Source organism: Idiotropiscis lumnitzeri, chromosome 14 (assembly GCF_059441095.1).
Source record: "Idiotropiscis lumnitzeri isolate Australia: NSW breed Sydney's pygmy pipehorse chromosome 14, RoL_Ilum_1.0, whole genome shotgun sequence".
Classification (NCBI taxonomy): Eukaryota; Metazoa; Chordata; class Actinopteri; order Syngnathiformes; family Syngnathidae; genus Idiotropiscis; species Idiotropiscis lumnitzeri.
Genome location: NC_142404.1, coordinates 8,777,402 through 8,802,995, shown reverse-complemented (window position 1 = coordinate 8,802,995; position 25,594 = coordinate 8,777,402). Strand labels below are relative to the sequence as shown.

The following is a 25,594-nucleotide window of genomic DNA, read 5'->3' as shown; positions in this document are numbered from 1 at the left end:
GATTAGGTTTACTTTTTTCATTTAATGCCCCATCTGTACTATAAATACAGATCATTTCAAAAGAAAGCTGGAATAAAAATAAATAAATAAAAAACCGAAATGTTTCCTTCATCGTTTTGTGCAACCATTTGTACTAAAAAACGCACACACGCGCACGCATGCGCGCATAATTTGCACGCACGCGACCTGCTAACGTCTCCGCCCCTAGATTTAGCGTGGCTGCAGGCAAGCAGGCAGGCAGTTTAAAGAGACGCTTCTCATCTATAAACATCTATTCATGTTTTTCGGACTTGGCCGAATTGAGGCACGAAAGCAATCTTCTCGAAAAGAAAGTAGCGATTAAAATGGGTCCCAGTCATAAATTAGTCTGCATATTTTGTCGAAGAGCCAGAGAGACGGAAATAACCGGTGACCTGTTGACCAAAGACGATGTCACGGCCCACCAGAACTGTTTGGTAAATACTCAACAAATCTGCGATTTTGTAAAACTATGTAAAAATTTGGATCACATATCAGATAGTAAGACTCGCTTTCCTCAATGTCCTTAAAATCCATTGGTGAAAAAAAGTAGGCAATATATTTATTTCATGATGCATTCTGCTGATGCGGAAAAGAAATGTCTTCGATCTTGAGTTGTGAAATATTTAATACTAATCATTGACGTTGAAGTAGTGACATATTTAAAGTGCCTGACTAGTGTCGAAACACTTATTTCGTCTGATTGATGAGTGAACTGCATAGTCCGCCACAGAAAAACAAATCAATTTTTAATGTTTCCAGAGTAGTGAATGATTCCAAACTAAACTTCAATGTACATTTTGTTCTTTTATTGATTATGTCAATTCATTGTACTGAGAAGCAAAGTCACAAAATACTGTATCCATTTTGTCAACATTGTCCAGTTTCCTGTGATTATCTTTCCTTTTTACACATTTTGCCATCATTGGCATTATTCACATTATATCACAAAAAGTGGTGTTAAATCTTCAGAGCTGAACTATTTTTATTACACAGTGTATATATAGGAGACGTGCATTTTTTCACTATTTTAACAGTTGCCTGGTGTCTTAAAAAGTTCTCTGTCCCTTTTGTGAAGATATTGCAACATTCTCAACATCCACATGTTACGCCTTGGTTGAAATCATGACACTTTTGGTGGTTTTTATCCCAAGCAAATGCTGAGTGTGACTTTTATTGCCATTATAACAGGAAGTGGATTTTACGGAATATTGAGGTGGATGTTCGCTCACAGACACATTGTCAGAAATAGGCAGCTACCAGTGATTTTCAATTTCAAACTTGATGGCTAGGAGTACACTCCAAAAACCCAATTATTTGTATACAAGCTATTAAAACACCATTTTTTGCGACGTCTACTTTCCACGTTATTTCTAAACATGTTGTTTCTGCGTCGCAGTTGTTCTCTTCAGGTATTTACTGCAAGGATACACCTGTGTTCGACGACCTCTTTGGTTTTGATGTGGAGGATGTGAGGGACGAGGTGACACGCGGACGAAAACTGGTAGCTAAAATAATACTTTCTCAAAAGCAACCGTGACACACTCAAAAACACTAGCGTATGATCAATTGCTTCTGTCAGCTGTGCACCAAATGTAGGAAAAAAGGTGCCACGGTTGGCTGTGAGGTGAGCAATTGCCTGAAATCCTACCACTACCCTTGCGCCATGGAAGACTTGGCCAAAACTGTTGTGGACAGCGTCAAAGGCAGATATCTGTGAGTTCAGGGAGTGATGGCGTTGACCTGTGAAGTTAGGGGGAAAACTGTGTTTGTGTGGACTTTTCAGATTGTACTGCTCCGAACACAGCCCGAATCAACAACAGAGTAAGTTGTGGCTATCCTCCTGTACATTATTATCAGAATTTGATATAATAACTATATTACAATGTGTTTTTAATCAACAGGAAATTGTGATTCATCAGATGAATCTGACCTTGTCAAGTCTGAATCAGCCACGAAATCAAGTTCTCCATCTAAGGTTAGTTGGTTAGATGCACATGTGCACTTTTATTCACAGTTTCACCCAACACAATTACTGTACAATTTAATAAACTCCAACGCGAGAACTGGGACAATGTTTGCAAGATTGTATTATCAATTAATATGTAAACAAGGGCGCAAAATGTAAAAAAAAAAAAAAAAAAAGTGCATCTCAACCACAGAGAGTACCGGATGTTTACTACAAGGTATCTGCTTTCCCTAAAAAAATAATAATAAAAAAATAACAATAATCTCATTGGGTTTTCCAAAATTAAGGACTGAAGCTCACTCCTCGCCGTGACCATGTCAGTTTGGAAACGGTGTTCTTTCCTATGTTCTAAAACAAGCACCTTTACACTTCTCCAAACCTAATGACGTATTCCAACACAGGTTAAAGAAAGATGACATGAAGGTTATGAGATTTGACTTTATGAAGAGAGCCCAGGTGTGTGAGGATAATACTTTACAGTTTTAGGGGAAACGAAGTTAATGAGAAAGATGCGTGTTATCCACGCTTATCCAGTAGGTGGCGGTATGCAGCTAACCGTTGTTTGCAGTCGTCCAATAAATGAAAAAAGAAGTAAGTTTAAATACACCGGTGGCGGCACGCTAGAGTTGGTTAGCAATCTAGTGCCACTGCCGAGAGTCAAAAATGGAGGAATGCGCGAATAGTACGTCTGTCTATACACCAAAACCAACCACACAGCGCCTGAGACATACAACACAGCAAGCGTCTTCGAAGTCTAACCTGGCCGTTTCGAAAAAAACATGTAATCGGCACCCAAATCGTCACATCCAATCGGAGTGGTTTGGCAAATTCCCCTGGCTTCGACACGACGAGAAGAACAGTTTATTTTTCTGTAAAATGTGTGAACAAGAAGGGAAATCAAATATTTTCACCAGAGGGAAATCTTCAAGGATTCCAAAAAAGGACGATCTTGCAAAACACGAAACTACTGAAGACCACAGGTATGCGGTTTCTATGCAATAAACTAGACCTCCCAATTTCCACATTATTTAACGAGACCTACCGGGAACGAGTACTTGTTTAATGTGGCCAAAGGTTTAGCCACATAAACACGTGATGTGGCTAACTCCACTCACATGTTCTGTATTTCATTCTGTTGGGAAATTATGGCGCATTATATGACATGGCTTAAAACAATGTGCGAACAAAAAATCGATTCAGTGTTCTCACACTGTGGAGTGTTATCACTATGTAATGGTTCATTATTGTCTGGTTCATTATCGTTAGTATTATGTGTACCATTTATATATATAAAAAATAGATGTTATGAAAATATGGAGAAAGGGTGGGATTTAGTGTTAATTTAGGATTAAGTGTAGACCTCTTTCCGTTGAGCATTGTTTATGTTTGCTTGTTTTTTTTTTTATCAGTGTTTTTTTCTTCATGTTGAAGTAATCATTCATTCATTGAAAATGCCAAACAATTACGTATTATCATTTTGCTAATGGTGACTGAAAATGCAGGTCAAAAGATAAACACTAGTTATTTGTTTCAGATACAAGACACAAACTAGAGTATATCACCCATCAAGATGCTGGAAAATTAGTATTGCATAGTGAAGAAGCAAGCTTAGTTGTGCAAGAAAAAAAATACTCCCTCGAGATTAGGATCTATATAAATATAACTACCGTTGCAAAAGTTAAACAAGGAAATGTAAAATAATTCTTTACAAAAATTTAATTCAAAGTATGACAGCGGATGAAAAAAATAGAATTATTATTTGCAATAGAGAAGGGCATCTTGATCCTTTTGAGAGTAAAAATCAATTTAAACCTTTATGTGAAGAAGTCCTTGGAAATGTAGTGAGCATGACGCATCCAGTCCGTTTGAAGAAGACAGAAAACAGCACAGAATCCCATGAGAGCAACCGATCTCAAATGCAAAGAAATTGGAAACCCATAAACATGGAACACCAGTATGTAACCAGAGGTAAATTCTTCCGTCAAATTATAGTTAGTAATGAAACAATCAAGCGCCACCTTCCTCCCAAACTGCTGAGTCTTTTTTTTTGATTGAACTCTTGATATTTTACCATTGAGAACAGGAATGATGAATATCAAACAGATTTTTTTTCAGTAAATATATATGGTTTTCCATTTTAAGAAGTAATAATGGTTTGTTATTTTCTTTCTTTTTTTTAATCGTATGTTGTCTGAAAATTCATGTAGAATAACAATAATAGCACATTTACCATTAATAATATAATTTCTGTTAGAAGTTCTTCACATAGTGAGCATTGGGAATCATGGAAATTAGTTTTTACTCATTTTTGTAGGGCAGCAAGAAAAACTATTTGCACTCTTTAATTTTTCAGATCATTAATGTAAATATCAGACAGAGATAACAAAAGTAAACATCCATAAAATGCATTTTTTAAATAATTTTAGACAAGGGGGGGAAAACATTCAAAGGTATCTGGCCCTGCGTGAAAGGGTACCAAAATTGCCGGACTATAAAACCCAATTAAAAGTCACATTTAAATTTAGCCATAAAAACATTTGTACATACTTTTTATTAATAACTATGGGTCCACATTACAGCATGCAATATTTGTAAAGAAGACAGCAAGTTACACATAGCATCACAGAACATTTCTCAGTCTCTTGCTGTCACTAAAGGCACATTTGCCTTACTTTTCTGGGCAGTGCCCATATATTTGTTGAACACTCATTTGTATTTTTTTATTTTTGTGTTTTTACTCCCCCTTTTGAAACAGAAACAGTCCACTCTAACTGACATGTAAGTGTTTCTAAAAGTAGTACTTGCATTTGAGCTTTTTGTGTGTCTTGCTTGCTTGCCATCAGTTTAACACAGGGGTGGGCAACCTTTATTTCATATCCAAACCATGCGGCTCATAATTCAATTCTAAAAACTAATACATCATGGCAGGAGCTGTTATGAAAATCTTTAACCCAAATGTTCATAGTACTTTATAAGAATTTGTCGAGAAGAAATGTAGTCTACAGGACTTTAGGAAGGGGGTTTCCCACCTCTGCGTTAATATATTTGCATTCCTGTAATACAAGGGGCACTGTTGGCACCTCCCGATCTCGAAATTGTAAGGCCACCTTCAATTTGAGTTATTCCTCCATTTATAAACATCTCAGTTATGCTCGTACAAGCTACATAGTTTATTACAAGTTGAATGTACTATCCTAAAGGCAGTGGATCTCCCACCATAGAATCACTATATTCAACAAACGGCAGTCTAAAGAACCTCAATACAAGTTAACTCAACCAACTATGGCTGCAAATTTTACATTTCTCATTCAACATGTAGAAAAAAATATAAAACGGTTGATCACTGATTTTGTGCGCATTGTTTTTAAAAGGCGTAGACATGGCTGTCTGAAATCCCTCGAAATTATTTATTTATTTGCAAATTGAATCTGTGTTATCCCCGAAGAACTACAATCCTATTTCTGCAAAACGGACCAACCACAATCGGCCACGTCATCCTTTAGTCTTCCAGCCAATCATATAACCAGACGTCGATCGACCGGCGCGAGCCTCCCAGTAAAGCTGGAACTGACACTGGCTGAGGCGCTTACTGTCTAAGATTTAAATAAACCACGTGTTTATCGATCCTGAAACCGGAAAAGTAGTAGTTGCGCACGGGGGAAAAAACATGCCGAAGAGGAGCCAACTTTTAAATGGGCATTTTTATTTTAAACTTCTTTCAGACGGCACAGTTGACAGAAGTAAAGCGTTTTGTAGGCACTGCAGTTATGGATTTTGTTATCACCGGAGTACGTCCAGTCTAAAATATCATTTAATTGCAAAACACGCAGTTGATGTCAGCAATCAGTTTAACGAACCAAACAGTGAAGTGAGACTTGGGCTGACTCCGTTCGATGAAACGTCTGGGAGAACTACAAAGAAGCAAAGGCGAGGGGAGCTAACAAATGCAATCGCGAAGTGGTTAGCGACAGACTGCAGACCGATTAGTGTTGTGGACGATGTCGGTCTGAGAAACGTTTTTAGAATCGTAACAAATGACCGCAAGTATGAGATTCCCTCAAGACACACCGTGACAAGAAGACTACACCAGTTGTATGAAGACGAAAGGACCGCGACAAACTTACAACGTGCACCATATGAAAGGTTAGGCTTTCTTTTGCGGGTCTTTATCATCTTTACTTAAAACAATACAGATATGCCCGTTTTAATATTTTTCGATTGTTTTATGATTTGGATTTCTTTTTAAAGGAACAAAGTGTCAACTCTTTTCGAGTTGGAAAAACAATAGATGCCGCTAACTAACTACACAAATCTTCCCGAGGACCCCATTAGCTTCGTCTTGGGGCATAGGCGGAAGTCACGTCGGAGCTGCTGCGCCAATGTGACACTTATGCAGTTTTTTTAACGTTATTTTTTTATTTGCCGCATCAAAATATGCAAATAAAACAGCCAGGGAATAATAAAGCGTGACGTCATCAGCCGGCGCGCAGCCACCGAAGGACCCCGATCACATCTGTTTTTTGCAAGTCCACTTTCTACGACAGTTACAGACTCAGAAGGTGGGGACGCCAGTTGTGGCAACTTACAGGAGAAAACATTTCAATCCCGATTGTTGCTAACATAGTGAGGTAGGAGGATAACATAAAAAGAAGTCAGTGACAAGGTACAGTCACAATGAATTACTTTCCAAACTGTCACTTCAGGCATGAAGCAATGAGCGTGGAGGCGGATAAGTACCTTCATAGTAAGAAAGTTGCTTGTGGTAAAAGTTTAAATCAACTTATTTAGCTACACGCAGCCATTGGATCCAATCAAACTTAGTACTTCACACAGCTTGGTAACCACATCACCGGGGCGCTTCATGCAAACAAGCTTCATGTCGCCCCATCTCCTAAAACTGCAGTCAGTCTTCAAATTTAATCTGAGTATCTCTACTTATGTCAACTTGAACTGCCATCACATCAGTGAATCATATGCGGAAGGATTAAAGGTGTGTGCAGATCTTCACCAAATGGCCTGCAGGTTTTATTAAATAAAAGTGGGCATTTTATTATTTGTAAAGGAAGAATTGTTTTATGCATCATTGTAACTTTTGTGTGTTGCAGGCGGGCCAAAATGTCTGCAAAAAAAAGGAAGATTGTGTCAGATGGCTCAAGTTCAGGTAGTGGATTTTTCAATTTCTTATAATAAGATATTTAGAAATACTCCCTATTCTACTTGTTTGATGTTGTGTCCTCTGCCACTGTGAACGTCTGATGTCCCTCTGGGTTGCAAATAGTCCCCTTCCACTTCTTTTGAATTAGTTGACTGCGTTATTTCTCCCCGTTGTTTGATGATAATTGGCCTTTTTCTTCCACAGGTGAGGATGAGCCCTCTCAAAGTTTAGCCCCTATTGAGGATTCCGATTTAGATGAGGGTTTGAACTTAAAGCCATGGCAAGTAAGTGGCGTCATTTTCGTGGCAACATCATTTCAAGGTGACAGTTTTCAATGTAACGTCCATTTCTTTTTCCTCTTCTTTTGCAATTGTCAGTGTGTCAGGTATGATCGCGCGCCATTCATTGAAATCTTAATTACATTTTTTAATCACTTTAAGATTTGGTTATTTTAGTCCTGTCGAACCTTGGTTTTCAAATGTCCTTACGATTCATCTTTTTTTTTTTTTTTCAAAATTTTGATTCGGTTTTTGTACATCTACTCTGTTTTTGTTCCAAAGCTGCGTGACTCGGCCACTCATTTCCGGAAATCTTCACAAAGAATCCTCTGCATTCATGACACTCATCTGCCTTTGTTTCTCTTTGATTGAGCATCACCTCAGGTGTGCATTCAAAGCGTTTCATAATTGTTTTTTTTTTTGTTTTTTTCGTTTGTTTACGCTTGTTTGAGAGCAACTGCTCATTGACCATCATAATGTGGTTTATGTCTGATCACCGGGCTGCTATATAAAAGGACAGCTAAGAGACAAAGAAGTAATGAGAGGAATGTGTTAGCCTCTGAAGGATATACTGTTGAAGTAGGTGATACTGATGCAAAATTACTTAATTCTGTTTGCTGAGCTACAAATAAAGTAAGACAAAATCTCAATCAGAAGCTTCTGAGTGCCAGCCCTTCAATAAAGAGGGCGAGAAACAATAGAATTCATGAAATAATTTGTAACAGGCTCCCCGTGCTTCCCTCTTTTCCATCATCTGACTCGTCCAGCTGTATTACAGTAATGTGACATGTTCTGATGCTGCCTTTTCCCTCAGGATGCTGAGTCCCAAAGTCTCCTCCAATCTGAGAAGTCCCCCACCCGGATGTCATCCGCCAATGGAGCAGAGGTGAAACTTGATAAAGATCAAGGTAGGCATCCGATGCTATGTGTAGATCTTGGTTGTTGAAACCTTTTAGTTAGGGAACATTTTTTTCCCCCATGGACACCCCCACATCCTAAAGCCAATAACTCTACTAGAGCTGGGTGATATGACAATGTATAGTAATCCCTCGTTTGTTGCAGTTAATTGGGACGGGAACTACAAGCAAAAAGAGGAAAATCGTAAAGTAGAGGTTGTCTTTTTATTATTTTTAATTTCTTATTGGATTTTCGTCTCTATTACCCCGTTGCAACCTCACAGGCATGATTCCCAAACTTCTAAATACTTGTTACACAACAAATTTAACTTTGAAAATGCAAACTGAAGAAGAAATACCAAGCAAGCTGTGAGTGGAAACGTGTAATAATAACTAATAATTACGTTGAAGTTTGAATTTGTATCCTAAAATTGGCTTACCTTAACTTGAATCCCACGGTGCATTTTAGCCAAAAGGTACAATCCTGGTCGATTAATGAACTTTTCAACCCTCGTTGTTGTGGAAATTGAAAATTACTGTAATTAGTTCTTCTATGGCTGCTGCTGTTTCCTTTTTGTTATCTTGTCTAATTTTCAACCCATGATGAAGAAACACTGTTCTCTTTCTACGGTAACATCAACAAGGCGCTCTGGATAAAATGCAACATGAGATTCTAGTTACGGTAAGCTGTTTTAAGAGAAACTTTAACAAACACTTTACCTTGTACCGAGCTTGCTGGGCGAGGGCTGCCATGATGCGCAGCCAATCACCTCACGGGATAAACTCGTGCTCTCTTTGGTTGATCAAAAATTTTGGAAAAATCAGCAGAACGCTGAAGATGCAACAAGTGGCGAGTGTTTGCTGTATATTACAACGACCATAGATAACATTTTATTGTGTCCCTCTTTCTACTATCCTGCTATTTAAATTTGTCATCTGCAGCAAACTGCATGTATTTTTGTGCACCAAATAGAGGTTGATTTCATGCACAATAAGCTTCATTTGTATAACTTCTGCCGCACCGTTGCCAGCAGGTGGCAGCATTAGCAACAATAGTGCAGGCTAGTGTATCATAATCCATAGTCACCAAACATAACAAACCGACTGCAAAATTAAATCTAAGAGTCAATGAAAATTAATAATGAGGTGGGTGAATGCAAATGAAACGGATTACTGTGTTGAGGAATTTAAACTGACTAACAACAACAACCCCGTAATTCTTAAAAATAAAAAAAAATTAAAATAATTAATTTAAAAAGTAAACGGCCTCAAGGTTTTTCACATCAAACTTAGCAAAACCGTTTTTATTTAGAGCCTCAAAAAAACACAACGAATAGCCAAACTGAGATCATAGATTTTTCAGATTTGATTGGCAGAGAAGTCCTAAAAATCTTCAATTATCTGCTTGAGGCGAGATGCAGACCCGGCTCGCGATGGCAAGTTTAGCAATGAGCTTCGACTGGCTGCTGCTGCCTGCTAAACACGTTGCTGTTTTGCTCATAACTCCGTACTCAGTCTCCATCATCAAGGCGGCGAATAAGAAGGATCCCTTTTTTGGAGCGATTACAAGTAGTCATTAAAAGCGCAAGATGGCGAAATCACGCAAATTGCTAAGTGAACGTAATGTACTCGTGAAAGACAGGAATGGAAAATGTTTGAGTGCACTTCAGAGGCCTCGCTGGTTCCGCGCTAGAATGCCGAGCGTGTCCAACTTTGATCGACAAAGTAGCAGGCAATTCATTAACTGTGTAGAGTGAAAATTTATTTTAAAAAAATTAAATGAATAAATAATGCTGCCCAAACAACTTAACAGAAAATATTTTGGTGTCCCGTACTCAACTTGGACGGGTGGCCCATTAAATGTATGTTAATATTGATGAGATTCAGAAAAGTAAATCGAATGCATATAATATTACAAAATATTACATTACAGTAAACCTCATCGTTTTATTTATTTTTATTCTTATTTAGATTAATATCAACATTGATGTGAAAATATTTAGGCTGCTTTGCTTACATTTACGTTTGACAAGGTTGACTTTGGCGTTGTTTCGTTGTCAATATTGTTGGCAGGTAATGGGAAGATGCACACACATTTGTGTTTTCATTTACTCTAATTAGAAACGTAGTCTAACTGTTTGATTGCAAATTTGTGCTCAGTATACATTTTTACTTTTGAGGTCTGATTATTTGGATTGAATAGACTTGCTTTCTTTACTCCATTTGTAAACAGGTCAAGGCTAAGTGATACATGCGTAGAAATATATTGTCCGTTGCACAAATGAATGGCATCTAACGTGTAACAGAGCTCGGCTTGGACGCCGCTACCTTCTGGGGACATTGCAACATGGCAGGATGCACGGACGGCATCTTCAGCGATTTCCTGACAGAAATGAAGGATGTCTCCTTGAGGATACAGAACAACCAGGCCAGCCAGCAAGGTGATTGGCACGTGTCCAAGGGAGGATTGGGCTGCTTGAGGGTAGACCAGACGTGCAAAGACGCGTGTCGCTGTCTCTGCAGATTTCGACTTGGCGTACAAAGTTTTGATGGCTTCTGGGAAAATGACACAGCTGCTGACGAAACGGCAAAAAGGTATGATTGGAACGTTAGCGACAAGTTCCATGATATGTTTAAGTGCAACATTCCACTTTTCTTCCTCATTAATAACCACTGCTCTCGCCCATATCACTGTTGCCGTGTTTCAACTTGATTCGAGCAAGGCTTTGCTATTTTCCCATTTTCGAACAACGCAAGGACACTGGATTATAAAATGTTGGTTAAAATCACGGTTCGAAAAAGATTACAATTTCTTCATTCTCGTTCTAGTTTTTTGGAAAGAGATTTTTTTTTTTTACTCTTTACTATGCTCATATAACTTTAGTTGAACAACTTTTGTAATTTCTTTACTTTTTATATGTATAAAATAACTTGATTTCATTCTACCTGTTTTTGTTAAATATTTTTGTAAGTATGGCTATTTCTTAAAATTACTTTTTGGAGTTTATTCACTTTATTTCCCTTATGAATTGAATGACTATTTCTACACATGACTTAAATATTGTAACTTTGCAAATTGATTTGGGTTAGATTGCAATTATTTATTTTTTTCAAAATATGGCTTTTAACGAATTACTTTATTTTGGGGGAGTATGCCTTTTTCTATCTCTATCTCTTTGTGTATTTACAGTTCACGTCTGAGTGTCACTTTTGTGTTTTTGATAGAGTTGGAGGAGAAACAAGTGGTGACGCAAAACTCACTGGCAGTGATGCAAGAAGTCATGTCTTTGCTGAGGAGTTGATCGCCACTTTACCTCCACACGGTATCCGGCACCTCTCGTTTGAAGCAATTTATACTTTGTTGGGCTTTTTATATTGTTTGTCAGACTTAAATGGTCGTTGCTGTGCTCTTATGGTCATTTCTGTCGGCTGGCCACTCCTATAATGCTTCCAAGTCTCAAAGCTTTTGAATATTTTGCAACCCTTCCCAGACTGATAGATAGGGCTGGGTTTAAAAAAAAATTGAGATACATAGATTTGAATCAATTTTCCTTGTCATAGCCCCATACGATCCATAAAACCATATCAATACTTTAAATATTTTTTCCCCCATGAATGTACGTGACCACGCGTCACGAGATCTTGTCACTGTGAAGAAATTTGCGTAAAGAAACAAACCGACAAAAGCAGTGAAATCAGCGCCAAGAATGAATGCAGATGCATTTGTTTAGATCAGGTCATGTTAAATAAAACGTACATGATTAATGTAGCTTTTTAATTTTACTAATGCACCTAATTAAAGCTATCAGTTTGTACTAATTGCAGCAGTGGTTCTTCTGAGAATGCCTGCTATACAAAAGTAAAATTGGTACTGCGTGAAATCCTTGATTGAATCGAAAATCAATCCAAATGAATTGTGAATAGAAAATTGGATCAAATCAGTCCCTTGTCTGTTGAATCCATTTCGTGTATTTGAATTGATACCCAGCCCAACTGATAATTGATGATGATACTTCAATGTCATCTGTTTCTTTGGATGATGGCATTTTATTGTAGCTTTTTGACCAACACCATTTTGTCAGGTTAATATTTAGATTTATTAATTGGTCGGGTCTGAAGGCTTGGGTGTGTTTAGTAAAAATTAACGGAAAAATTATGATCAGCCACAGTTAGTTAATGATTTTATATGGGTGCGAGTCATTTTGAAGACAGTGCGGTAGCTTTGATTTTTATTTTCATATATAAATCAAATCACTGTTTAAATACTGCATTTTATGTTTACTTGGATTAACTTTGTCTGACCTTTCAATGTTTAAGATCAAACATATTTTGGAAGGGGGCAAATAATGTTTCATGGCACTGTATATTGTTATTGTCATTTCTCAAGAATAATGCACTGGAACATTATATGGCCTCGCCAAATCTGCCTTTAAAATCAGATTTTTTTTTTGTGTGTGTGCTAATGTAGAGTATATGCTCAATGATGTGCTGGTATGCTTATTCAGAAATTGAAATATCTTCAGCATAGCAATCTGATAGATTGGGATTTGTCATGTTCAGATGCACATTTCTGTGGCCGCTTCCTGATGTTTTGTGTAGCATTCCTGTAAACAGACACAAAAAACAAGTAGAAAAAAGGGACCAATATGCGCAGTTTCTCCGACGCTGACCAAGCGTTTTAAACATCACTGTCTTTTCATTAGTAGCTGATAGCTATGGGAAAGCTGAATTCCTGATAATTATTTTTGTTGCATGAGTACAAATGTGCATAATAGTTGTATTGTATTATATAACTCTCGTACTTATTGATAATATAAAGTTATACAAGAACATATGAGTAAGAGAGTAATTTTTACTTTTTTCACTCATGTTCAAAATAAAGAATTCAATTGAAAAATTCAAATTGTTTAATGGTGTAAAATAAGTCCTACAAATGTTTCATTTTTATAGTAATATTACAAGTACAAAAGTTATAAAGGAAAATCCCTCCAAATGTCTGCAGTTGAGTAAATGAATGACATTTTAATTACATTTTGACCTGGTTGGTGGGAATAACATTTTCACATTAACAATCCTTTGCTTAGGTCCATTGATGAACTTGAAGGTCTCATTCCTTCTCTACAAACACTTCAAACCCCGGAAAAAGGGACAAAAACTAGTTGGAAAATGACACTGAAAGCTGCACTTTGGATCCTTCAAGCAGGTGCACAGATCATCAAATTGCCTTCTCTGGGGAGGGCGCCCTTTGCAGTGCATGGAGATGGGCCGATAAAAGCCAATTCTGGTTACATCTTACCTGGTCAGGCAAGACCAACTCCAACCAAGCCTCTCAGGCATGGCCTTTAAACTCAAACATTCCAACAGGTCACTCAACATCATTTCTATATGCCTGCTAACTTTCGAATAAGTAGAAAGTATGTCGCCCTGTTCAGTATCTATGCCCTGATTCTTGAAGCTGATTCTGCAAACAAAAACATGTTTAAGCAGACCTATGCAACCTGGTAAAATCGCCCTTGCAGGTGAGCAGGCATATCATAGAGTAAGTCAAAATACAAAAGCCGGGAAAGGATTTGACAAGAAACTGCAATGGAAAAGAAAGACATCCTTAAGACAACCTGGATGCACCCCACATGCTCACCATGTCTGAGTCTCGCAACACTGAAAGCCAACGGCTAACACCTTTTGTACACCAGGATGGTGAGTGTCAATTCAGCCTCTCCTTAAAAACACACTTGGGACACCTGCGCAGGGCACGGGACTGAAATCTGTTGGCAGATTTGGACCTATTGTTGATCTTCCCACATGAGGACATTACACCAAAGAAGGCCTTTAAGCAAGGGATTCCCTGTACATGTTCGGTGAAAGAAGGCGTTTAAAGACACCTTAGCTTCCAGGCTACGCAGGGAATGAAAGGTCTACTGGCAAGCAGTCAAAGAGCTGCTGAAAGAGGGGAGTGGCTGCGGGTCAATAGAACAGACTTTACCCGGCTTACGCAAGAGTTGATGGCATGGGTGGGGTGAAACTGGGGCGCTGTTGGACCCTCAGGAGGGGTTGTAGGAATATCAGCAATACATGGAGGAAGATGCCATCACTTGCTTGACCAACTCGGGACGATCGGTGTCTTGTATGCCTCAAATAATAATATTCAGTTCAACACAACAGAAGCAATACTATGAAAGAAAAAAAAAGTCCAGTCAAATGCCTTCCCCATCTGCTGTTAATGAAATAACAATTTGCCGTAACCTGAGGTTCTATCAAGTCAGTTCTGTGCACGTATAAGCATAGAGAGCCATTTCAATACTTATTCCGTCCAATTCAACCCATCTTTAGGTCATTGTACTGGTCCATCCTGTCCTTATTTAGTCTCTTTGTGGAACTCCTGTTGTTTGTGCTCACTAGAAATACTATTCAGCACACTAGCAGGATATCTAATGAATGCCCAAAAAGGAAGCAAAACTGGGTATTTATTTGATATCCTACTAACATGCTGTATTATGTATGAAAGCTTTCCAAATAAGGGATAATGATGGTGACTACATTGGGTTGTGTCCACAAGTCCAATTGGTCTTAAGAAGTAGAAAAAGTGCTTTCAGTTCCTTGGTCAGTTTTATAATGCAAGTCTTGAATGATTACATGTCCCTGAACGCATCAGTTCTTGAAGGCGCCGCAGCGGCTGGCTCGACATATGAAATCCTTAAGCAAGTTGCCATCGATCTGGCAGAAGGCCTCTGTCTGCGTCACTCGAGTCAGATGGTTGACGCAAAACTTGAAGCAGAACTCCTCCAGATCCTGATGAACAACAATTGAACAATGACTCAATGCTGTAATACTTTTTTTTTTTATTTTTTTTTTTAGAGTGGGCAAAGGCGTACCTCAGCATCGTAGCGCACGGCGGCCGACAGCAGCGTGAAGGCGTTCTCCACTGTGATGCCACTCTTGATGATGTGCTGGCACAGACGCTTCAGGCGGTTCTCGCAGTAGGCCGTGGCCAGGTCCAGTAGTCCTGCACATAAAACACTTGAATTCAGAAAGGACAACAAGCACCGGATGGAGAGTTTCTGTCCACATTTCAGCGTCTGACCGATGGCGTCCTCTGGCGCCAGCTCCACGTTATCGGTATAGAGGAACTCCAGGAAGGAGCGATACACCGGGAAGGAGAACTGGTCGATTTCGATCACTTCCTTTATGTCTTCGTTCCAGTGCGACTGGAACATGGAGCGGAAGTATTCACACCTTGAACCAGAACACAAATGCGATCACATGATGACTGATTTTTCATTCAAATGCCGTGTTGTCATCTGTGGTTGGTGTTGCAATAAAAATTTAACAGACAGAAAAGTTTGCCATTTCTTTCTGCACTGGTTAAGCAATGTGTTGGGGGCCCAGTAAATGCAGCCTCCAGATCCGGGAACGGCCACATCATGGTTTCTTAAATGATTAAAAAGAGCAGAATTATCACACCTACACAACAAAGCGGTGGATAACTGCCTAATATGAAATCTATTGTACAAGGTCATTACAAGTAGATTTTACGAGATGTGCATGATTTGCTTTAGCAGGCCACACAAAATGTGGGCCGGAGGGAGCCCAGGCCATGTGCTCATCGATTGGTCTGTATTAACAGGAAAAATCAACAAGAACACTTAAGTCTGCACCAAAGTTAGCAATGTATTTGTAAAATGATGTTACAGTAAACAACCTAATAGCAGTTTGCTATTATCAAATTCACCAACTGGATATTTCAATGACAAATCTATGCGCAGCTCTTTGCTAAGAAAATATGCTAACTAATCTGTGCTGCATGACATTGAGATGTTTTATTTCCGCTTCCTAAACTACTCCAGACAAATGCAGGTAATTTGAACTCTGAAAAATCAAACGGCACACCTTAGCGCAATGAACAAAATTGCTAGCATGCTCAGCCTGGTTACCAATCTGAAACGAGCTAAGCTATTCATAGCGCTATGCTCTCTAATCTTACTGGCCTCCGTCGTCATCTCTCTTATGGAAAGCTCTACTGAAATGTTTTTCTTTTAATATAATGTGCCTTGATGAGCGTCTAACCTGATCTTGAGAACTGCTTTGTGGACGTAGATGTATTTGCCATCCACGCAGAACTTGAGGTCAGCCGTCTCGGGGTTGTCAAACTCCTTCTTGAGACACTGAGCCACCGTCAGAAAGTCCTCAAACTCTAAAAGGAGACACATGAGAATAGAACCTGTGGTTCATCCTACCCCAGTTAGACTGAAGTGTCAAAACACTGCAAGTGAGTGCTTAGTCAATAAACTGCCTTTCATATTAATTCATGGTTCACTTTTATTTTAGCAAAAGCCTAACCTAGAAAAGCAAAACATTTGTGTATAATAAATGTGATATTGTTTAATGTAATGCAGATTTATGTATTGCATGAGCACTGTAGACATGAGAGGTTGACTTTGAAAAAGGAATTGCATTTTAACTTCCAAGAATGGAGTGGTGGAAATTGCAAGCAGGGCATTTCCGTGCATCCATCTCTTACCACTGGACAGAAGCCTCCACATCACCGAGGGTGTTGCAAAGCAGGCAAAGACGTCGTCGGTGCAGGCAAAGTGTGTGAGGTGGGGCTGCAGTATGGACTGGCCCCTGCACTGGCCCCACATGTACACCTGGCCACTCTGCGTCTTGGCGGCTGACGTGTGCGTGGAGTGACAGGCAGCCGCTTCCACGATCCTGCAGAGCAAACAAAACATCAATACTGGCGGTATTAATTGCCACAAGCACTCAAAAGTATAGTTGTGCTTTGACATACAAGCTGAATTAATTCCTTGACCTCGCCAACAACTTTCATCTCTCAAATATTTGTTTCCCAGTTGAGATATTCACATTTCAGTTTCACCTGCGAGATTTTGAACCACATCAGCAGTGAGAACACAGACAGAGGAGAGCTTTGTCGCACCTTCCTTTCTCGCTCAAAATCTGCACGGGGCTCAGCTGGTTGCTCTTGTTGCCCGTGCCCAGTTGCCCGTACGTGTTGGCGCCCCAAGCGTAGAGGATGCCTTCGTCAGTTAGCGCCAATGAATGTGCATATCCGCACACAATCTGGCGTGGAAACAACATTTGTAATAAACACACCTCTTTGCATGAAAGAATGTTGTGTTGAAGGATTTCATTTGACAATTATAGTGACCTCAATTATACCAACACGGCTAAAAGAAAAAAAATGATCTGCTAATTGGAATGGCACAAGTTCAAAGCTAATACAACAATTTATTGAGAGCCAAAGCAACACCGTAATGCTCAAAATACTAAGAAAAAGAAAAATCCAACCATCCATTATCTGAACCGCTTCACAGGGGGTGCAGGAGCCTGGGATACCAGGTGTCTTAAATAAATACCTAGAAAACTTTTTTTTCTTTTAATATCGACAAAATTTGACATCTTTGCAAGTTTAGGGAAATACTGACTACATATGACTGAACAGGGAACATCTAATAGTTTAGTTGAATGGGATACTTTACTAATGTAGCAATTTTCAGCAGCAATATTTTGTCTAGAATGAATTTGATAACTGCATCATTTTTCATGCACATTAAATACATGTATGTGCAACAATAACATTGACATATTCATCTACGAATGTTGATTATTGCGGCTGTAGCTTGCAGTGTAATCACTCACCTGTTGCACACAGAAACCCTGCAAACCCGCCAGTCGGCAAGGAGCCAGCTGGTTGCCGTTATTCCCCACTCCCAGCTGTCCGTTGCCGTTGTAGCCCCAACCGTACACCTGAGCAATTGAGTCATGCAACAAAGTCAGACCAGAACCACCTTCTGCTGGAGAGTGACGAAGGTGTCGTCATCACCTCGCCATTGTCGACCACCGCCATGGACGAGGTCTGCCCACAGACGATGCTGACCACAGTCTTGTTCTGAAGGCCGCTGGAAACGCGACGCGGGTGAGGCTGGGTGGCCGTGGAACCAGAACCTACCTGGCCGCAGTTGTTGTAACCCCACGCGTACACCTGAAAGGAGGGAAGGGCAAAAGGAGTCACGTTATTAGGTATACCTGCATATTCTTAGGAAAAAAATAATAGAAACCTTTACAAAGTTTTCAAAACTGTCAGCTAAAGTATTTCTGATGTGCTACAGAAACATTTTTTCACATTTACAATATTTTGACTAGAATTAACTAGAATGTAAAAATACATAATATGTTGTACATTGGAATGGAGATTACAGAGAAAGGAACGGGCAAGTTAATATTTCTTGCTACTCATTTACAAACCTTTATGTGCAAGCAGGTAATTTAATACCAATGATTGGGTTGACTACTCTTTTGCTCTGTTTGTTCTTTAAATTTGAAATAAATTAAAACATGAGAATTGTTTTATTTAAATTAAATACAGCATTTACAACTTCAGCAACAAATGACATCACAAGGCCCATAGGTCGGTTTTAAAACTCTCTGAGCACAATCAATCTTCATTTTTTTTTTTTTATGTCATCAAAAGTCTGGATAAGATGATTGAGCAAATAATCCGCTAGTAGCAGTCTACATGAATAAAGAGGAGCCTCCACGCTGCTAAAAGGGAGTACACGCCCACCTCTCCGAATTCGGTGAGCGCCATGGAGTGGTGCGAGCCGCAGGCCACCTCCGTCACCTTCCTGTTGAGCAAGCTGGCCGAAATGAGCACCGGCGATAGCCCTTGGTTGGTGGTCCCGTTCCCCAGCTGGCTGTAGCCATTGTGCCCCCAGGCGAACAGCTCTCCGTCTGAAACCACAAAAAAAAAAAAAGAGCAAATGATATATATATGCGATGTAATATTGCGACAGGTCACAGGAGGCCGGCGTGTTGGTGTGGTGGCGATACCCTCGGTGGCCAGCAGCACATGCGGGCCGCTGCCGTAACTCATGCTGATCACCTTCCTGCCGCTCAGGAAGTCCAGCTTCTTGGGTACGATGGTGCTCTGGTTGTCTCCTGTGCCCAGGCAGTTGCTGCAGTTGAGTCCAAACACGTACACCTGGAAGGAGCAGAACAAGTCAAACAGTAAGTGATTTGCGTTACGCAAACAGACAACCAAATGCATTGCCTCGACCAAGCTTGAGTGTTTTTATCAGATTTCATTTTATACTTATTTACATCGTGATTATACTTTTTATACTTATTTTCTGTGTATGGTCTTCTTTAAACTTGATTATTTTTCCATGCATACCTATTATATAAGTGCCAATGTTCAGATGGATCAGGTTTCCCATTTAAGGGATTATATGGTTGTTTGAACACACAAACAATTTTTTTTTTTTTTAATTTGACAGTAATCTTCAAACTGGGCTGGCAGCGCCGTATACACTCACCTCATCATTACTGGTGATGAAGATTGCCTCGTTGGCAGATGCTCCAAAAACGCACGCTTTCCATATGCAGGCCAGCTCCTGGGGTGCCATTAGACTGAAGAGAGGCCATTTTGTGACATCCACCATTTTGTCCTTGTGTGTCGCTCACTCTGAGGTCAGCTGCTTGTGGGGCGGGGTGCAGCCCTCAAACAGAAGCCAAGGGCGGGGGGCCCAGCAGGTGGAGGCAGTGAAGGCTGCCTGTGCTGAAAACAAGATGTCTCAATATTTTTACAATAAACAACCATGCGCAGATGAGCATGAAAAAGAACACATCGACCAGACGGAGGGGAGCACAGAACTGCAGATTAAATGCGTGTCAGAATAAAAGAACTAAGTCATTATGATGATTTCTTTACATTATCTTTCATTATTTTTTAGATGTTATCATTTTTCTTTATTAAAAATGTGTAACAGAACTGATTAAGGAAATTTTATTCAATGGGAAAAATGTATTTTTATATACTGTATAGTGAGTGGCCGGCAAAACTATTGGCACCCGTTCAACTTTTTGTCACATCTCAGGCTTCAAATATATAAAATGTTATTTTTATAAAAATGAAAAAATATGCCAACTTAAAGGGAAAGTCAACTCAAAAATTCTCTTCTCGATACGTTCAATGTGCCCCTACTTGTCTAAATATGGTATTGTAATTCAAATTTTGCAGCAAATTTGACCAGTTTTTATCCATTCCAGGGGGAAGCCATTTTGCCACTTGCACAGTTGCTCAGGTATATAACGACCAATCACGGCTAATCTTGTTAATGTCACATGACCAAACTCAGGAAACAGATGGATTTTGCTGCTTAAATCATATTCTAAAAGTGCAATATTAATCAGAATACAGTACCGCCTTTAGATTAATGGGGCTCCATAGAACAAAAGGATTGGGGGTTGACCTCCCATTTAAGTTAGAGAAAAATCAGGCACAGAAAAGAGCAACATGACAAGCTTCCCCATCCCTCCTGAAGAAAAAAACATTTAACAACCCATAACGAATCAACAACAACCAGGGGTGACAAACACAGAGGCAAAAAAATATATACTATAAAGCGTGACGTCATCAGCAGGCGCGCAGGCCACCGAAGAATGCCGAATCTTGTAGCCCGCTCACATAAATCTCTTAAATTTTGTGAGTATTTGGAACTTTGAATGGTGTCAAAGTATGACTGTAAAATGACGTGAAAGATGAAGAGCTTTCTTGTAGAATGTGTCATTCAATTGAATTCCTTGTAGAAAAAGGGGATTTTTGGAAAGTTAAAAATAGGTATATAAGTCTGAATGTTGAATGAAAGTTTGAATGGGTTAAAATCGAATGCGAAATGTGCAAAGGAATTGGGCAGGGGAAAAATGGGTGGGATAATAAAAATTATTACTATTATTAGAATGCAGAATAACAGCATTTCCACGCGGGCTTCGTAGAGCACGCTTAGGGGACGTAGATAAACAGAAGACGTTAGAGTTCGGAATTAAAAAATAAATTAACATCTCTGGGACACTCACTGTTTATCAATGATGACAGGGGTGGCGGACAAATGGTATTGAATTTGTGGCGTGAGACGGTTTTTTATTGAGGTGCGCAACAATCAGCAACATACATCAGCGCAAAAAAAAACCGGAAGTAAACAAAGAGTCTTCTTCGTTATACATGAAGTCACAGCATTAAGTAACAGCACCACCTATTGACAAATGACCATACTACAACACTCCCACTTAATTTTACAAAGGTATCTCGAAGTTTTAAACAATATTACAGAGCTGTGCTCCCTTTTTCAAAATGTCAAGAAAGGCAAATCAAAAGCACATTTCTCTTTTACAGTGAACTTCAGGAACTCTTTTTTCACATTTCTTCAGAAACTTTTTTTCCACATTTCACACGTTTTAACCAATTCAACTGTCAGACACCAACTAATAGATTTAAACTGGAAATAGTCCAAAGATTTTCAAATCTTTGTTTCGTAAGTGGCTTGGTCAATTTATCCGCTTTCATGTCATTTGTTGGACAATATTCTATCTCAATTTGTCCATTCTGTACACATTCACGGATGTAGTGGTACCGAATGTCAATGCGTTTAGTTCTGGAGTGGTCCACAGGATTCTTTGCAATTGCGATTGCTCCTTAGTTGTCTTCCAAAATTCTTATGGACATATCCTTCATCGCAAGATCACTCAGTAATCGTCTCAACCAAACACCTTCTTGTGCAGCTTGACTCAGTGCGACATATTCAGCTTCAGCTGTTGAAAGTGCAACGGTCGCCTGTTTCTTGCTAAGCCAGCTCACGGCTCCTTCACTTACTAGGAATATGTTGCCTGTTGTTGAGCGGCCCAATCAGCATCGGAGAATCCGATCAAAGCATCTGTATTTGACTGCTCATACTTGAGAGAAAGGTTTGCTGTCCCTTTCAAGTATCGGAATATCCTCTTCACTGCAGTCAGATGTGCAGCGTCTGGATTGGCGTTGAACTAAGACACAGCACTCACTGCATGAGCTATGTCTAGTCGTGTGGCCATTGCAGCATACAGTAAACTTCCTACCATTGACTGATAGATTTGTTGATTTACTGCCTTACTGACACCGTCGCTTTTCCTTAATTTGACATTGGCATCAGCAGAGTTGCCACAGGGTTTGCATTGTCCATTCCATATCACTTCAGTATAGCATCAATATAATGCTTCTGACTAAGAAAGACACAGTTCTTATCTTTTATTTTTTCTTTCTGCAACATCGTTTTGCTGTGGTGAGTTAGGAACAGTCATTTCATGATGGATGCCTTCAAATATTCTTGAAACTCCCTTGATGTGTACTCACCACCATTGTCAGTTCTCAGTCTTGTGATATTTTGCCCACATTCATTCGAGAATGTTTTCTCAAATTCCTTAAATTTGTAAAAAACTTCATTCTTCTGTTTGATGAAGTATACCTTGCAGCATCTCGAGTAGTCGTCTATGAATGTCACGAAATATTTTGCTCCACCAATAGATTCAGTCTGCATGGGACCACAGACATCACTATGAATGAGCTGCAGTCTGCGTTTGGACCGTATTCCTCCAATCGACTTGTATGGTCGTTTGGACAGTTTGACTTCCACACATAATTCACAGAATGGAATCTCTGTTTCTGCAGAAAAGTCCACCCCTTTTACTAGATCCTTCAGTTCCTTCAGCTTGGTGGTGTGTCCCCAGGCGCTGGTGCCACAGACTAGCTGAGAGTGATGCACCATGACAGGTGGGTGAATTTCCTTTAACATCCAGCTGATAAAGTCCATCAGCTCTTTGAGTTGGGTTCCATTTTTCCCACGAATGTAGCAGTGAAATTTCCTGAACTGTACTGTATTTTCCTTTTTGGTAGCAGCTCCCACTGAGAAAAGATTTCCAGATAGCTTAGGAACATACAGAACATCATACATTGTAATCTGTTTTGAAGCCCTTTGTTTGAAAGTCATTTCCAAACCGACATTTCCTATTCCAAGGGCATCAACCACCCTGCCGTCACCTACTTTTACAGTCTGTGCCTTAAGAACTGGTGGTATTCTTGAAGTATCTTTATCACATGTCATGTGCTTTGATGCTCCTGAATCAATCAACCATTCACCTTGTTGCGATTTGTCAGTTGAATGTACTTCTTTCGTGACAAAAGAACCTTCTGTCGCATCTTCTTCATCTTCACACATCATGCTTTCAACCTTGTCAGTTTTCTGTTTAGCTTTGCGTTTCCAGCTTGGACAATCACGCTTGATAGGACCTTCTTTCCCACATTTGTAACACCTCCACTTGCTCCGTCCTTCTGCTCCCACTGCATTAGAGTTTGCCTGAAATTGTGTGGACAGTGCTGATGCACCACCTGTTACAGCACTAGCATTAACTCGCTTTTGCTCATCATTTATCAATGCTTGCTGAACAAACTGCAGTGTCAAATTGTCAATCTTTGTTTCTAGCGCAGTGACAATTGTTGTCATAACTTGGTGGCAAACTTCCCAAAAGTGTTACAATTTGGTCTTCCTCTTCAATTACAGCTTCTATTGCTGATAGCTGATCAGTAAGCTCCTTCATTTGTTTTAAATGCTAAGTCAAACGTTCTCCTCCCTTCATTTCACATCGGAAATATGTTTTCTTCAAAAACAGTTTATTTGCCAAGGTATCTCTCTCAAAATGGCCTTTCAGCGTAGTCCACACCTCTTTGGGAGTCTGACAACTTGTTATCAAATCCAACTGGGTTGAACTCACATTCAGCATTATCATGGAGAACGCCTTCTCACTCCGTTTAGTGAATTCAGCCTGTTCGTAGGCGTTAGCATCGGCGGCTAGCGTGTCTGTCTCTGTTAGCATGCCCCACAGTCCTTCAGCCTTTAGCAAGTGCTCCATCTGAAATTTTCACGTTGCCCAATTCTCCGGTCCGCTCAGTTTGTCAAGAAGCAGCTTCGCATCCATCGTGAAATCCCACGGTACTGTTCATCTCTTACAAAAAAAAAAAATCCGTGTAAGCAGCCTTTTTAGCGCCGTTCTGGGCCCATAACCTATTGAATTTGTGGCGTGAGCCGTTTTTTTTTATTGAAGTGCGCAACAATCAGCAACATACAGCAGCGCAAAAAAAAACCGGAAGTAAACAAAGAGTCTTCTTTGTTATACACGAAGTCACAGCATTAAGTAACAGCACCATCCATACTATAACAAATGGTGGTCATTGTTACGGGCACACTATTCAGCAAACTGGCTGACGCGGCAGGACGCCCCCCCCCAAAAAAAAAAACAGCCGATCGAGTAGTTGCTGGACTCATCCGTTTGCAAAGTGGCTGCAAAGCTAGCTAGCTACTTCGCAGTCAACGAAGACAATGATCTCGTTTTCGACAAAAACTCACCTGTTGCAAATGGGCAGGGAAGGGTATCTAATTGTAGCCTTCACCATGGCACCCGGGGGTCCACTGTGGTCGTCGGTCGCAAGTGTTTCCAGCGGCCGGCCAGCCGGGAGTCCACCAGTCAGTCCACAGCCGCTGCTGCTCCAACGAAGCTGAGCTCGAGTAGACCGGACGGATGTTTGCGGAAGTCACATTATGACGCAGGCTAACTAATCGATCACAGAGCTGGCCTGTTTGGATCGAAAGAATCTCTCTGCAGATCATGGCTTGTGATCTAAGATGTTCTGACTGCAAAAATGTCAGGAAAAGCTAACTCGAACTGCTGAACCTTATTTGGGGTTAAACATGAGCTAGAATGGGATTAGTTAATTGAACTCTGAAGGCCACCACATCCCCAGTTATAAAATGGTATGCACCACGTATGCAACCACATTATCTCGGTTTATTTGTACCTTCCCCTGGAAAAAAAACAGTTTTATATCACATTATATGATATGGTCTACATAGATTTGAAATTCCTATTGCCCTATTTTTTAATCGCAAGAAAATGGCACTTCAACGTTGGACTTTATCTATTTTAGGTCACCATAATGTCAGTGCTTTTAAATTGGCAAAAGCTAAGACAGCTTTCGTGATGTATTATGCCCGCTTTATTGTCCTCCGGTCGCCTTGTATACGTAGGTATGTAAAAAAACATTTAAATGATGAACCGAGAACTTACCAATACTGGCTTTGGCATTAAACTTAACGCGAGAATTTTTTTTCCTTCATTTGTCATCGATAAATACTTTCTATATTTGTTGCGAACCATTTTAAAACTTTATTTTGGCACCGCAACCTTTTTTCTCTCAAATTTTCAACTTATCTCATACGTTCAAACTTCTTCATCGTCCCAACTATTTTTGCTCCATCATTTTCTTGCAATTTACAACTCTTACAGAATGTTACAATTGCCACCCCCACGCCCCCCATAGAAGATTCCGACTTCAGTTACTCTAAATATTCCACTTTTGTTTGACTCAATTTTTATTGTAATATTTTCCATGCATTTTGAG

The 25,594-nt window shown here is 39.8% G+C and overlaps 2 protein-coding genes across 9 annotated transcripts; one reads left to right on the top strand and one right to left on the bottom strand.

The window, feature by feature from the left end:
• The first annotated feature begins 216 nt into the window (after positions 1-216).
• LOC148323324 (uncharacterized) lies at positions 217-17,091 on the top strand. Of its 6 annotated transcripts, none has more exons than XM_088314783.1 (13): positions 217-455; positions 1,418-1,522; positions 1,601-1,734; positions 1,805-1,842; positions 1,923-1,996; positions 4,743-4,765; positions 7,093-7,148; positions 7,347-7,426; positions 8,235-8,328; positions 10,623-10,757; positions 10,840-10,911; positions 11,542-11,639; positions 15,172-17,091. In XM_088314783.1, exons 1-12 carry the CDS (start codon positions 345-347, stop codon positions 11,616-11,618), a joined length of 999 nt encoding a protein of 332 aa, XP_088170909.1. In that variant the 5' UTR covers positions 217-344; the 3' UTR covers positions 11,619-11,639; positions 15,172-17,091. The 6 variants fall into 6 exon arrangements, with proteins under 6 accessions (XP_088170909.1, XP_088170910.1, XP_088170912.1 ...); XM_088314784.1 differs by lacking the exon at positions 15,172-17,091 and adding an exon at positions 13,401-14,545; XM_088314786.1 differs by lacking the exon at positions 15,172-17,091 and having other exon boundaries at positions 4,749-4,765; positions 11,542-12,883.
• Positions 13,206-24,742, bottom strand: LOC148323323 (RCC1 and BTB domain-containing protein 1-like). Of its 3 annotated transcripts, none has more exons than XM_088314781.1 (12): positions 24,543-24,742; positions 19,650-19,886; positions 19,165-19,315; positions 18,899-19,065; positions 18,158-18,316; positions 17,974-18,081; positions 17,252-17,394; positions 16,835-17,025; positions 16,381-16,507; positions 15,398-15,549; positions 15,189-15,319; positions 13,206-15,105 (listed from the first exon to the last, which is right to left on the bottom strand). In XM_088314781.1, the coding sequence occupies exons 2-12, from the start codon at positions 19,773-19,775 to the stop codon at positions 14,965-14,967; spliced, it is 1,596 nt and encodes a 531-aa protein (XP_088170907.1). In that variant the 5' UTR covers positions 19,776-19,886; positions 24,543-24,742; the 3' UTR covers positions 13,206-14,964. The 3 variants fall into 3 exon arrangements, with proteins under 3 accessions (XP_088170907.1, XP_088170905.1, XP_088170908.1); XM_088314779.1 differs by having other exon boundaries at positions 19,650-19,891; positions 24,543-24,741; XM_088314782.1 differs by lacking the exon at positions 24,543-24,742 and adding an exon at positions 21,190-21,295 and having other exon boundaries at positions 19,650-19,891.
• Between the last annotated feature and the right edge of the window lie 852 nt (positions 24,743-25,594).